Here is a 14,105-nt window from a genome sequence, read left to right on the forward strand (position 1 = left end):
TCTAAATAAGCTAAGTGAGAAAGAAATCTACAAAAAGAAATACTCTATTTCAAAATAAAGAATGTAAATGAACAGAAAAAGCATCTGAAATTTACATTCAGTTAGAATAATATAACATGCAAAAAAAACTGGGAGATTATGTAAAAGGAGACTGAAAAGTCAAGAGAGAAATCTTTACACTTTAAAGTGAGTGAACCACCTTTAAAATTGCTATTACTCAAAATCATCTTCATTTATAGAGTTTAAAAAGCAAGTATGTTTAAAACTTGAGAAACACTAATAAAACTGCTTTACTGGTTGCTTTAAAAAGCTTCATAAATATGAAGGCAAAAATTCTAGCATGAGCTAATATATTAACAAAGTTTATATTTCCTCTTGAAAGGAGAGCAAATAAGTCAGGATAATGAAGAAAATGCTCAAAGCATTCTAATTCACATATTTGTTCTGTAATGTATTATTCAAGTCCTTTAGTACAATAAGAAATGGCTTTTCTTCTGATGCAACTTCAAAGACAGACTGGAGAAGTGGCCCGACTACACACACATATTTCCTTAGCACTGAAAAAACACTTCCTACAGAAAATGCAAAGTACTAAGACCAAGAGCACAGTAGAGCTTTTGTGAAAAGCAGAGAAAACACTATGTGAGTTCTCAAATGAGACAGAAGACAGAAGATAAGCAGTTAACATTGTGACTGAGATACATGACTCAGTGAAGATGCCAAGCAGACGGAGCCTACCCATTTTGAGTGCACGTTCTCACAGTCACTGCCGCACGGAACCGGCAGGGCCGTGGAAGCCTGGACCCGGGGGCTAGGAGACCCTGCCGGCGCTCCGGAGCCTTGAGAAACACTGAGCACGCTCTAGGCCTCACAGAAAGGCTCGGCCCAACCACCAGCACCACACAGGCCACGCTCTCCGAGTACGTGACTGTGTGCGGCATTGCCAATAAAGAGGCATTTTAAGACCTTATGTTTGAAAGCCAAAACAACAGACCCCTAAATAGCCCACGTGTTAAAAAGAAACACCAACAAGGTACTTCATGCCAAAATGCAAGGAATTTTTAATATTTAGTATTAATATTTAAGGAACTTAAAATTCAAGGATAAAGCATGCCTAAGAAATGTATAGTCTCAAATATACTTAAGTTTTTTAATGACAAAGACTAAAAAAAACTGAGTTTCCTAGGTGTTTTACCAGAGGCTAGAAAAAGTAAATATCTAAAGTAATTAAAAGGAAAAATAAGGAGTAGAAACCAAAGAAATGAAAACAAAAGTGAATGTCTATAAAACCAAAAGCTGATACTTTCCAGGTGTCTGTTTCAATAGTTTTTTAAAACTTTCAAGAAAAAAAAAAAGACAAAAAGGAAAACTGTAACTGTAGATATTTTTACATGGTTTTTTGAAATCATAAAAGTATCCCTGAAACATCTCCATGCCATGACTTTATAAAACATGAATGAAATACACAATTTCCTAGAGAAACACCGTCGAAGAGACTGCAGGTCGACTCCATTTCTGATCTGCCTTCTGACAGCAAAGCCTCCTCATCGCCCACATACGGTGGGTGTGCTGGTCCCTAAAACCCGCAGCCCCCGGCCATGCGGGCTCCTCCTCTTTTTCTCTTTGCACCTTGCAGATATCATCATTTTCTGAGCATGCCAGGCAGTGAGAAAAATCTGGCAAATCTAGCCTGTGTCAGTGGAAACCCTGACTGTTAGCTAAGCAAACTAATGCCTGGAATAAATTTCACTTCATGGTCTCCTTAGTGACAAATAGCTGGCTGATAAAATACAAGTGGAAGTGATGAGCACAACTTCCACAAAATAACCTAAAAGAGAAAGGGTGTGCCATTCTTCTCCTTCCCTTTTCCTCCTTCCTACTGGCTGGAATACAGTCCTGAAGGCTGGAACTGGGACAGCCATGTTGGCCCATGAGGCACCCTGAGGCATGGTGGGCACATCGGTGAGGGAAACAGGGAGAAGGTGCCTCCTGCAGGTCACTACTACCTCCAGCCTCTGACTCATGAACTAAAGCACTTTCTACCTCATTTAAGCCACTTTGTTTTAGATTTTTCCTTCACTCACAGATAAACCTGATCCTAACTGATCCAAGTATTAATCACCAAAAGAAACTCAAATGGGAAAACAGAATATACTCATTAAAGAGAGTAACACAAACAGAAAAGATTAGTTTGAGAGAACAGAAAAGCTAGCGACATTGAGACTTCAATAAAGAAAAGAGTGAGAAGAGGGGGAACTAGCAATGGAGACAGAAAAATCATCAGTCATTAAGAAAATGCAAATTAAAACCATAAAAAATTAAAAGACTGACCATATCAAGTTTTGGTAAGAATGCGAGGACCTGGCACCCCCAATCCCTGTGGGTAACAGTTTGGGGAGTCCTTACGAGGGCAAGCACCCTTACCATTTCACCAGCAGTCTTACTCCTAGGCATTTACCCAAAGGAATGAAACTATCTGGCCACACAAACACCTGTACGGGAATTTCACTGTAGCCTGATTTGCAATGGTCCCAAAGTGTATTAACTGATAGACGGACAAGCCCGCCGTGGTCTGTCCACAAGAGCTACTCAGCAATAAAAACGAATGGACTGTTGGGCATGCTACAATATGGATACATCCCAAAATAATCGTGATGAATAAAAAAGCAGGCAGGCCAAAAGGAGTGCATGCCACGTGATTCACACACAATCCAGGAAATGCAAACTGCAGTGACAAAAATCAGGGATTCCACAGAAACAAGCCACTGTTGAGGTAATGGATACGGTCACTGTCTTGACTGTGGCTGGCGCAGGTGTGTGGAAACACAGACTTCCATTCCACTGGGCGTGTCAATCGGTACAGCCACTCTGAGGAGTAACCGATGAACCTGAAGCAATTCTAAGCCTGGGCACAGACTCCAAAGCCAGGCTGCAAACTACGGTGCCAGGCTGTCCTGCTATGAATGGAGCTGTACCAGGACAGCCACACACACTGGTTGCCACTGGCCAGGATATGGCTGCTTCCAGGTGGTCAGGAGAGTTGAGAAGTTGCAACAGAGTGCGTGGCTCATGAGCCTCAAATGTTTACTATCTGGCCCTTTACAGGAAAGGTTTGTCAAGAGATACTGGCTCTTACAGGCCAGGAACCATTACGAAGGAGCCCACCGGAAGCACTGTTTGTAACGGTGAAGAAATCTAAATGTCCACAAATGAAGGATTTCATAAACATCGGAGTACCTGTCATCAATCACAGCAAACAAATCTACAAGCATCAGAACCGGGAGGGTCTCAGACACACTCTGCCTGAAGGAAGCAGCCTGCAGAACATAAAACAGGGTAATATCAAAACTCATAAAACAATGCCAAACACACACACAAGAAGGGTCGGGCCGAATTCATCTTAGTGTCCACCTTAGGGACAATGGGGCGGGGCACACACACAAAGGCCTTCAACTTTTCCTTGTACATTTTAACTTCTCTTATTTTAAAAAATGTAATTAAGATGCTTTTAAAAGACTAAAAAGTTAAATTTAAATGTGACGTCTATCAACATACTAAGGAAACAGAGCAACTTGATTTTTTCCTACCCACCTGGAATTCATACACATATCCCAACTTTGTAACACCTACACTGCATGTTTTTAAAGCAGCAAATGTTCACCAAACAAGGACCTTCATTTTTTCCTCTGTTATCTTATAAAGTCTACTGCTCTGAAATTCACTCCAGAGGAAAGTCTGAAACACAGGCCTAGTGTGCTTTGCATAAAAAGCACAGCTGTAGCATGGAAGCCACTGAAGCTTCAAGGACTGCCCACATGAACAGCCCGGCGGGACACGCACAGGGCTTTCCACCGGGTCGCAGAGACATTACCAGGGACACCAGGACAACTCTTCAGGCACATAAGGACTATGACATATTACAATTCCACAGCAACGGACAGCAGCCCACAGAGAGGCAGCTCCCCTTCCAGGGAGCAAACAGCGGGCAGGTGAAGCCTCCGGCAATGTTATTCTCCCAAAATAGTGTCATTAAAAGGGCTCCCCTACTGTTGGCCTCAACTGTACAGCTCTCCTCCGGGGCTATTTCAGGCCATGCCTTCAGTACAAACGGACCACTTTAAGCAGAATTATCTAAAACAATCATGAATTCAGTCATGTTTGTGTGTGTGTATAAAACTTACTGAATAGTTGGCTGCTGATAAAACTATCTAAGAAACTTCTTTCTATTAAAAAAACAATAAGTGAAGATTATTCTTACTTTCTAAAGTGGCTATAACAGAAACCTAGCTGTGCCCCCGGAGGCAGACCCCTGGCCCCAGGGTCACACGCCCAAGGTCAGTGGCTGGCAGGCAGCCGTAGGTCCCAGCACAACCGCATTGCCCGCATGAAAGGGAGCTGCTGGGGGCCAGAAACAAAGAGCACATGTGCTTAAAGCCGCGCTCAGGACCCCCCAGCCTCTCAGCATGCCATCAGCCACGGCAGCAGCCAGCCTCCCAGCTCTGCAGGCAGGGAGAAGGGGCGGACAAGGCAGGAACGGGGTGACCGGCTCAGCGCAGGCCTTTGGCCTTGACTCCCGACCCCGTGTGAAAGGCCACTGCCACACCTGGGGCAGGACTGGATGGGGTCCAGGGAAGGAACATCCCACTTAGGGGTCCCCAAATTTTCTACCCTCTGAACTGAGGAGCAGGGCTTTTAAATCAGTAAAAAGACATTACTGATAATCATGTTTGAAAGACGCCTCTGATTTTTCAAAGTTAGCATATGAAACAGACTATTAAATGCCACTCTTGGCAGAAATCATCCCGTTACCTTCTCTCCAGGTTTGGGCGACTGCTGGACCTTCTCGTAATCTTTCTTGGTCTCCAGAATTTTTTTGACAAGTCCTCCTGTTGGAAATCAGTGGTTTTATACCCAAGCTATTCTCTGTCCAAGAAGCTGTTCTACCTACGTGGGTGGACCAGGGCTGGGGCACAATGAGCTCTTAGTCTTCTGGTCAACTGGGAACGGCTTCAAATAATCTTTAAGAGTCTACAAAGGCCTGGCACTGAGCCCCTCTGGGCCCCAAGAACAGCTCAGGGAGTGGGGGCCACAGCAGCTGGAGGCTCACAAGGTGAGCTGGTCGTGCCAACGCTGCGTCACCCCTACAAGGGGGCTCTTTAGGAGACAGTGTGCTTGGGAAGAGAACACACCCAGTCACGGCAGACCCCCAGTGCCCCAGGCACCCCCCTGCCCCATGTGGATGGGCATAGCACCCCGTGTCTCACATGAAAACCACCACTCAGGCAGGATCCGAGTCCAGGTGTCCTGCTCATTACACAGCACCCTGACCAAAGCGGGACTCTCGAAGCCCATTTGCAGCAGGTCCTTTTAAAACACCCAGAGCAGACACACGTGTGCACGCCACCCAGGACTCACCATGCTTCTCATCTTCTTCAAATTCTACTGCTTGTACCTGTGCAGGGAAGGAAGGGGGGAAAAAAGGAGATTCAGGTTTGCTGAATCCTCAAAATCATGCTTCCATGGATCTCATCAAAGGAATGACAAAATTAAAGACGTTGGGAAACTAACTGAAAAACCAGAGGAAAATTGTGTCTCCATAAATGTAAATGCTGGAGTGTTCACTCCAATGCCCTGTAAGTGTCATCGGGAAAACTGACCATTTCTAGGCCGGCCGTCTCGGAGAGCTGGGGGGCAGCCTCCACCACAAACTGCCTGTCTTCTTCATTGTCAGAATTCTGCGAATCTACGATCACATTTGAAACGGGTTTACCACTCCCTGACCTATATGAAAAGAAATCAGATTAAATTAGACATTCCATGTTGGCCACACATTTTCATAAGTCCCAGGCATGTTCCACAAGTGGAGTTTAACCACTGACCACCTTCAGAACATCATGAAAGACAGACAGAAGCTGAGTGAGGCTCGCAGGCCCGGGTCCCTGTGAGCCCCGCCCACTGCCGGGGACACCGCCCCGGACAGGTGTCCAGCTGGCTGCCAGCCCCTCGTCCACCGCCGGCCCCGCCTCCTACACACTCGGCCTCTGCCCCTGGAGCCTCTCCACTCCCCTGGCCAGGCTTTCCGGGAAACCGGCGCTTTTCCTGCAGCCCCTCCCGTGGAGGGGCCTGTTCTCCTGAGTTGCAAACCTCGAGGCAGGGGTGGCCCAGGTGGTCCCGCTGGCCAGGGCTGCCCCAGACCTCCGCTCCTGTCTGTGCAGGAGCACAGTGGTCTCCACAAGTCCCACTCATGTGGTCACTGCCCCAACCTGCGCCCCTGCCCAGCACCCCCACCCAGGCACCTCCTCTCCCCCGGGTCCTGCCATTGTCCTGGGCCATTCTGATGTCCAACAGAGCCTGCTGGCCTTTGACCTGGTCCTCCCACATGACCACCTCCATCCAATGACTGTCTTGAGCCTCCAGTGGCCACTGCTGGCACAGTCTCACCTACTTCGCCGCACTGCAGGCCACTGCCAGCGTCCCTCTGCTTAAGCACTTCCTCCAACCAGCTTGTCCTGGACCACAAGCCCCCAGACCCACACACTCCCTGTCAGCCCTTTCCCGCCTTCATTTCTTCCTGACCAAATTAACAGAATCATGTATTAATGCAAACCAGTAACCCCCTTGCCCCTCTACCCTCTGCACGTCCACATGCCCCCTCTCCTGCTGCAGGGCAATGACCAGGTCAGAAGGAAGTCTGTGCCCTGGAGAATGAGCTCTCAGACAATACCTGCCCCCAAAGAGCCTCAGCCCCATCTCCAGGGCCCCACGGACCCTCAGAGCGCCTGTCTGGCCTCCAGTGGGACCGACCTCGCCACCCTGGGCCTCATACCCCCTGCCACCCCCATGAGGCCTGCACCCCACCCTCCCCCGCTGAAGCTTTCCCATGCATCCTCTCTCACTAGCGAACCCTTTCCACCTCACCCTGGTCTCAGGGCCCCCACCCCCACCCACCCTCCCGGCCTGGGCTTCCCTGGGCTTCCTCCCACTGGCCTCCTGGTGCCAGGCCCAGACGGAAGGTAAGGGGTTTCCATGTGCTTCCTGTGGCTTCCAGACCATTCTAAGATCTGCCAACTCTGAACCTCCTGAAGTCAGGATCTCTCGCTCTCAACCATCACTGTGGCCACCATCTGCCAGCCCCGGGCCTCGCCCTGGCACCCTAGCTCCTGCTACTCTTGCCAACACTGCTCCCATCAAAACATGAAGGTTTCAGGCACTGAGCAATGATCCTTCCTAAACCCTGGCACTGGGGTCCCTGAACTCGCTGGCCACAACCCCACGCCCATCCCCAGCCAGACTCTCAGGGCCACAACCCTGTCTGCTGATGGCAAGCCCCCAATCTCAAACCCACACACCCACTCTGACCACCACCACCCATCGCTCCAACTGTGCCCATGCCATGCCTGTGCCACAGGGCCAATGTGGCTAGAGAACAAAGTCCGCAGTGATGCCGACTCCGGTCACCTCACACCCACGTGCCCTGGGTGCAGCCCAGCCTCAAGCCCTGCTCTGCACACCGCTGCAGGGCCCCCAGGCTGTTGTCCCCCGTGAGGGGCTGCCTGTCTGCGGCAGGGCGTTGAGCGGCACCCTGGTCCCAACCCAAAGGAGATGCCAAGAATCCCTCGACCCCTCTTCCCCAGTCCTGACGCTCACAACATCTCCAGACATGGTCCCAGTATCGCCAACATCCCCTGGGGCTAGGGGGACCCTGAGAGAGCCTCTCCTCTGACCCACCCCCTGCTCCAAGCCCCCTCCTCACTCCCACCCTCCTGACCCTCTTCCCCCCTGCCCTTCTGCCCCACTACCCCTGCCACAGACATGCTCTCACCCATGGGAAAAAAGAAGGCCCAGAGAGGAGGCACCTGGCAGAACCTCAGCTTCGCTGGCCCTTCCACCTGCTCCGAAGCCAGTCCCTCCACGTCCCCTCGCCACCTGGGGACTTTGCTCAACACTTCCCCACCCGCACGGCCCACCACCGATCTCTCATCGCCACCAAAGAGAGTGCTGGCCCTCAAATTGTAGAGGTGGAAAATTCTAGCTGTCTGGGGGCAGCCTCAGGCACAGCCTCTCACTGCTTCCCCGCGGACAGAACCCGACGAGTCTGCGCTCGCCTGCAGCTGAAACCACTCTGATCTGGCCTATTTTATTTTTCTGTGTTTTTGTTTTGATTTTTGTTCTTTAAAGATCAGGGTGTATCCACTGGCAGATTTGTAAAACTTGTAACTATCTTTGACTTTCTGACAACCTTTAATTTTTATATAACTAAGCCTTTAAATCTTTTTTTCCTATTTTCTCCCTCACTGTTTTTATGCTTAGAAAATGCTACCCAGAGATCCAAGAAACACCTGCCCCCACACCGCATGGCAGGTGCGTCTGTGCACCCCCACCCACAGGAAGGGGGTCCGTGCGCAGCCTGAGCTCGGCGGGCCCTGTGTCTCTGTCCTCACTAGCAGTCCGGGCTCCGTGCCGCCTCTGCCCCATCTCCCAGCAGGGCACCCCACCCTCGCCAAGCCCGGCCCCCACGGGTGCCCACCTGTCTGTGGGCAGCACCTCTGAGCTCTCCTGGCGTTTCACCCGGGGTGGCGCCGGTCTTGCACTCCCAGGCCGAGGTATCCTTCTAAACCCAAATATTGGAAAACCAAAAAGGGATATGAAACACTCACACACTTCAAAGTGGACCAAAAAAAGCCCAAGTCAGTGTTTACACTAATTTCCAGGCCACTGTCAACATGCTAATTAGGACCCAGGCTGTAGAATATTAAGAACATTCCATTAATCTGGCAAGTTTGAAAGCATCCGTTTTTTAATCTTCTATTTTTATTAATTGTAATATATAAAAAGTAGTAACATAACTACCCGTAATCAAAACATGACATAATGCGGCTATAATTATGAACTTCCCTAAATCTCTAAAATGTTCTTCGGGTGCTTACGCCTCAGGCATAGAAAATTAAACGGTTCTTGTTGTATAAGTACTTCCTCAAGATGAAGCCCAGGCATCAAACAAGCTGAAGGGGGCACGGCGTGGCGGCTGGCAGCCCGAGGACACAGACCTGGCGTGGGGTGGAGCCTCGTCCGGGGGCTCGGTGCTCACAGGCGGTGCAGCCTCATCGCGGCCGGAAGGCCCAACTTCTCCTTCTGAACGACGGCAATCCAGTCAGTGATTGACAAAGGAAAAAACACAGACGACTAAGAAATATTTGAAAAGACAGCAACTGGATAACTGTAAATATAAATTACCTGTTTTCATCTAAAACTTCGATGAAAATAAAGCAGGCACTTGATATCTACACTACATTTGGTGAAGATTTGGGGGAACGGGTTCCCTCAAACCCTAGAAATATAAACTGGTTCAACTTCTCAAAAAATGGAATTCAAATAGTGGGTCGATTCGGTCAGCCACTGCACTTTAAGGACATGAATGGGCACGTGTAAGTCTCATGTACAGATGTCCACCCGTCATCATTCGCAACAGTGGAGGCAATCGGCAGCTTCAGTGAACTATGGCATCACATGCCAGACACTTGGTGTGAGACGTCATCACTTTAATCTATAGCCAATAGAATATAGCAATGCATCTTTCAACTACACATATACACACCGGGTTCTAAAAGGCCACTCACTGAAGATATGAACAGCAGAATTACCAGTGCTTTTCATTTTCTTCTTTATATTTTTCTGCATTCTAAAAATTTTCTACTTTGGGCATATACCATATTATTTTTATGATTTCAACAGTTATCTTAAAGATTTAATCAGTAAACAACAAGCCCAAAATATTAAGACAATTAAACTTGATTCTACTATTTAAAGTAAAAGGGCTTTATACTTCGGAAAAGAGTGAAAATAAATCAGAAGTTGAATACTGGAAATATACCTTATACTCTGGAAAAAATCTTGAAATGTATCCTTATGATTCCTAAAACATGTACATTAAATCTCAAATTGGCATAGTTGTTTTCTTACATTGCTTTCATTAGCACGATTTATAAAATGTGGATCTGAGTACATGATAACATCCACACGCACACATACAATCCACGCTAAACACCGTCACGTAGGGCCATCCTCACCTGCATCACTAGGAGAGTCACCTGAAAAAAGGGCACATCAGAAAATCTCCTTTCGTGTCAGTAAACCTCAGCACACTAAACGGGCAGGACTAAAGGAACACACACGGTAAGTAATTCCAGATGTCTACTGGGGAAAAATGGCCGTTTCCTCACAGCCTCTCTGCTAGTTTCCTATGGCAACTGCTTCACTTTCAAAGACAAAGAACGAGCAGAACTATGGACCATGAAACGTCATGACAGGAAAGCAGGAACCGAGGACCACAGAGCAACAGAACAGATCGGGCAAACGCCGCGAAGGCCAGGAGGCCAGCGGAAGCCGGGACGAGGCGGGTGGAGCCTGGCAACCAAGGCCCCCGTCCGCCCGCGGGCTCTGCGCCCGGCTGCCCGAGCTCACCACTCAGGGTTTCCCATCGGCAACTAAATAAAAATACTTCTCAGGAGCCACACAGGCCGACCTCTGCACCTTTCACCCAGGATTCTTTTCTTCAAGTGCTGCTTTCTGGGGACAGACGTGACCTACATGCCACAAGTGAATGAGCAGAAGCATTACAAGGGGGACCACCTGAGCCACACTCTTCAGTACACGAGCTCACTTGCAGCCGCATCTCACCTGCATGACTCAGGTGGGCACCAAGGGCGCTGGAGAGGGGCCACTACCTGCAGTTGCCACATGAGCACCCCCCGTGAGGACAGCCCACCTCCAGGAGGGACCATTTCACACACGCCCACAAGATTCAAGAATGGGGCCCTTGGTTATTTTGAGGAAACGCACGCAAACCAGGGTGAAAGCACTCCCCAGATACGCAAGCCTGGGCCCACAGGAGGGCTTCAAAAACTTTCTGTTGTCATGTACACGGTGCCCCAAAGAAGGGGCTCTGGGTAGGTGGAGCTAAGCTTATGAGGCAACGGGAACTGAGGGCCCTCCAGAACCTTACCTGTGCAGAGCACAGGAGCCTCCCAGAGGCCACAGCAGAGGGCAGGCTGGCACAAGCCGGGGCCCAGGAGCTTGAGTGTAGGCAGTCAGGAGGGCCTGGATAGTGTGAGGACAGTGGGGGCATGGGTCCAGCCCTGGAACAGGCCGCCCAGGAGCGAGAGCAGCACCTGTGGAGCCCCTCAGTGGGTGTGGCAGGAGAGCCCTCCCGGGGGAAGGGGCAGGGGCTGCTGCGCACCAAGGCCTGCACCCCAAGCCCCACCTGCCCTCGAAGTCCTTGCCTTCAGCACGGGGGGGGGAGCCTGGACCGTGGCGCCACCGAGTCAGGAGGCTGACACCTGGAGGGTGAGAGGCACGGTGCCTATCACCCTGCACAGGTCAGGACAGCCCATGCAGCCACCCTCTGGACCCTCCCCAGATTCCAGGCCCAGACGCCCCAGGCTGGCCTTCCCTCTCCCCCATGCCACTTCCCTCCAGCGGCCGCCCCACAGCCTGGCGCCCGCCGGAGCCTACTTGCCAGCAGAGCTCCCATGGTGTTTCCAGCCAGACACCCCACAAAGCTGCCTGCGTTCACCCTTAGCTGCCTGAGCTGCCCACACCGCTCTGCCACAGGGCAGGCCTCCGCCCCTCCGGGCTCTGGCTGAGCCTCCCAAATTAGCATGATCTAAGTGTGACTAAGCCACTCATCCTAAAAATATCCCCAGCATCCTCCTGCTAAAGTCCCCAACACCGCCACGAGGCATGACAGGAGCTGGCCCCAACTCCCCCAGCCCTGCCCGGAGGCTCGCCCCAGCCCAGGTGCAAAGGTCCCACCCCAACTACCTCCAGCGGCCCTAACGCGCACAGCGCCACTTTCCGGCCTGACATGTGCTCGCTGACACACTCACGACCTCGAGGCCTGTCACACAGGAGGCCTTCAACAAGTATGTTCTGTGTGAACAGAATGATAAACACCAGCCCTCTCCTGGCCACCCCTTGCCGCCCTGGTCCCAGCAGCTACCCAGCTTCCCACGGTACCACAGCTATGCCGTGAAGGATAGGCACCCCTGCCTGCCTGGTGGGAGCTCTAGAGCCTTAAAAAATAAATGCTGAATATGTGTTTTACCATAGCATTTACTAAATGAGGAGAAAAATTATACCAAACAAAATCTCACCAGGTGCAACATAAGACACACAAATGTAACAAACAGAAAAATCATGGTCTTTAAAAGTCCCCTTTGAACATGAAATCTGGGTGGCGTGCGGCTGGGCCTGTGGGGCTCCTGGCTGGGGCCCTAAGCTTGTGTCCAGGTCACTCCTGGCACTGCCAGGGCACTGCCGCTCCACCTCAGAGGGACGCTGGGCCCACAGCAGGGCCTGGCTACCAGGCTCCCCACACGCTCTGCACTGTCCACACCAGAGGCAGCTCCGGCCTGATGGGGCAGGGACCCGGCAAGAGCTCTGGCCGCCAGCCCCTGAGAAGAGAGGTGCCCATCTGACCCGTGAACAACTGGAGGTGCTCGGCCCCCCTCACCAGGAGAGGAGGGCAGTGGGGTCCTCCTTACCTTTCTGCTTTGCTGCCGGCTCTGGTTCAATGTTCTCATGCCACAGGCCAGTCGCATTATCGCCTGAAACAGCTGAGTCAGCACTAGCATCTCTGGTTCCTGACATGAGACAGTTTAAAACAGGTCAGTAAGACTGGACACTGCAGCCAGTCACCACCTCTCTATGCCCTCCTGCACTGTAAGGCCACCGAGGGCTCCTACAGGTGTGGCTCTGGGGTCAGGAGAGGGCCAGGGCCCCAGAATAGGGCAGGACCCAGGCCTAGCCCAGCACAGGCTGGGCCCCTCTGTCTCCATTTCTAGAACTGCCAACACTGCCAGGCTCCCCACTACAGACAGGATGGGACCCCGACACTGCCAGCCTCCCCACTACAGCCAGGACGGGACTCCGACACTGCTGGCCTCACTGCTACAGTCACGACAAGACCCTGATACTGCTGGCCTCCCCACTATAGCCAGGCTGGGACCCGGACACTGCCGGCCTCCCCACTACAGCCAGGCCAGAACCCCGACACTGCTGGGCTCCCCACTATGCCAGGCTGGAATGCTGATACTGGTGGTCTCTGTGCTACAGCCAGGCCGGGACCCCGACACTGCCGGCCTCACCACTACAGCCACAACTGGACCCCGATACTGCTGACCTCCCCACTACAGCCAGGCTGGGACCCCGACACTGCTGGCCTCACTGCTACAGCCACGACAAGACCCCGATACTGCTGGCCTCCCCACTACAGCCAGGCTGGGACCCCAACACTGCCAGCCTCCCCACTACAGCCAGGACGGGACCCCAACACTGCCAGGCTCGCCACTACAGCCAGGCCGGGACCCCGACACTGGTGGTCTCTGTGCTACAGCCAGGCCGGGACCTGGAGGCTGCACGTGGGGACAGTTTCAGGCAAGGGGGAGGAAGGCGTTCATGGTTCGGTGCCCAGAACTAGACACGGGAAAGCCCCGAACACTCATCTCCCGATTAATGACTGAGGTGCCACTACCTATAAATATAGGAAAAATAGCACATACTTGGAAATAAAGTAGTTTTCCTTCTAAAAACAAAGCAGGAAAGAGAAAGGGAGGTGCTAACAGATTTTTAACTGTGGCGAGACCCGGGGTAGAAAACGAACCCACCAATAAAGGAACCCCCACCCTCTAAAACGCAACCAGGAGACAAAAAATGAGAGAATGCTCCCTTTCCTGAATATAGTCTTACAATTCCTGAAAAGTATTCAAAGAAATAGTTTCTGTCAGCATCAACCTGTCGTTAATTGCCTATTTTATGTAACAGAACTACGTAAAGTAGATAACATATAATTTCCTAAGGAAATATCTTTCAATCTATAAAAATAGAACTTAATCAGTGTGATTAAATAGTGTGATTGAAGTAATTATTTGTGACATCTTACAGCGGGCAGCCAACGACCAATAAGAAAAACTAAGTTTTAAAGCAAACAAATCTAAATGAATAAATTCGAACCTGGCAGCTATAAAGAATCCATTAGAAGAAAACGCCCCAATAATTTCAACTTGCATTTCATTTGAAAGTGTCAAGTATTTTCTACACTATGAAAA

General features: G+C 50.7%; 1 protein-coding gene across 6 annotated transcripts in view; it reads right to left on the reverse strand.

Annotated features, from left to right (window-relative positions):
• The window catches only part of TRAF3IP1 (TRAF3 interacting protein 1), a 57,017-nt gene that overhangs the window by 25,761 nt on the left and 17,151 nt on the right, over window positions 1–14,105 (reverse strand). For 4 of the 6 annotated variants that reach the window (XM_037009619.2, XM_037009618.2, XM_037009621.2 and 1 more), the window contains 6 exons: window positions 12,543–12,641; window positions 9,048–9,132; window positions 8,528–8,611; window positions 5,658–5,781; window positions 5,416–5,452; window positions 4,810–4,886 (listed from right to left, as the gene is read on the reverse strand). In XM_037009619.2, the coding sequence (XP_036865514.2) occupies window positions 4,810–4,886; window positions 5,416–5,452; window positions 5,658–5,781; window positions 8,528–8,611; window positions 9,048–9,132; window positions 12,543–12,641 (506 nt within the window). Of the gene's footprint in view, window positions 1–3,237; window positions 3,318–4,809; window positions 4,887–5,415; window positions 5,453–5,657; window positions 5,782–8,527; window positions 8,612–9,047; window positions 9,133–10,067; window positions 10,089–12,542; window positions 12,642–14,105 lie in introns of all 6 variants that reach the window. The other 2 variants (XM_073217887.1, XM_037009620.2) reach the window with 2 other exon arrangements.

The sequence above is a fragment of the Manis javanica genome, chromosome 12 (genome assembly GCF_040802235.1).
Source record: "Manis javanica isolate MJ-LG chromosome 12, MJ_LKY, whole genome shotgun sequence".
Lineage (NCBI taxonomy): Eukaryota > Metazoa > Chordata > Mammalia > Pholidota > Manidae > Manis > Manis javanica.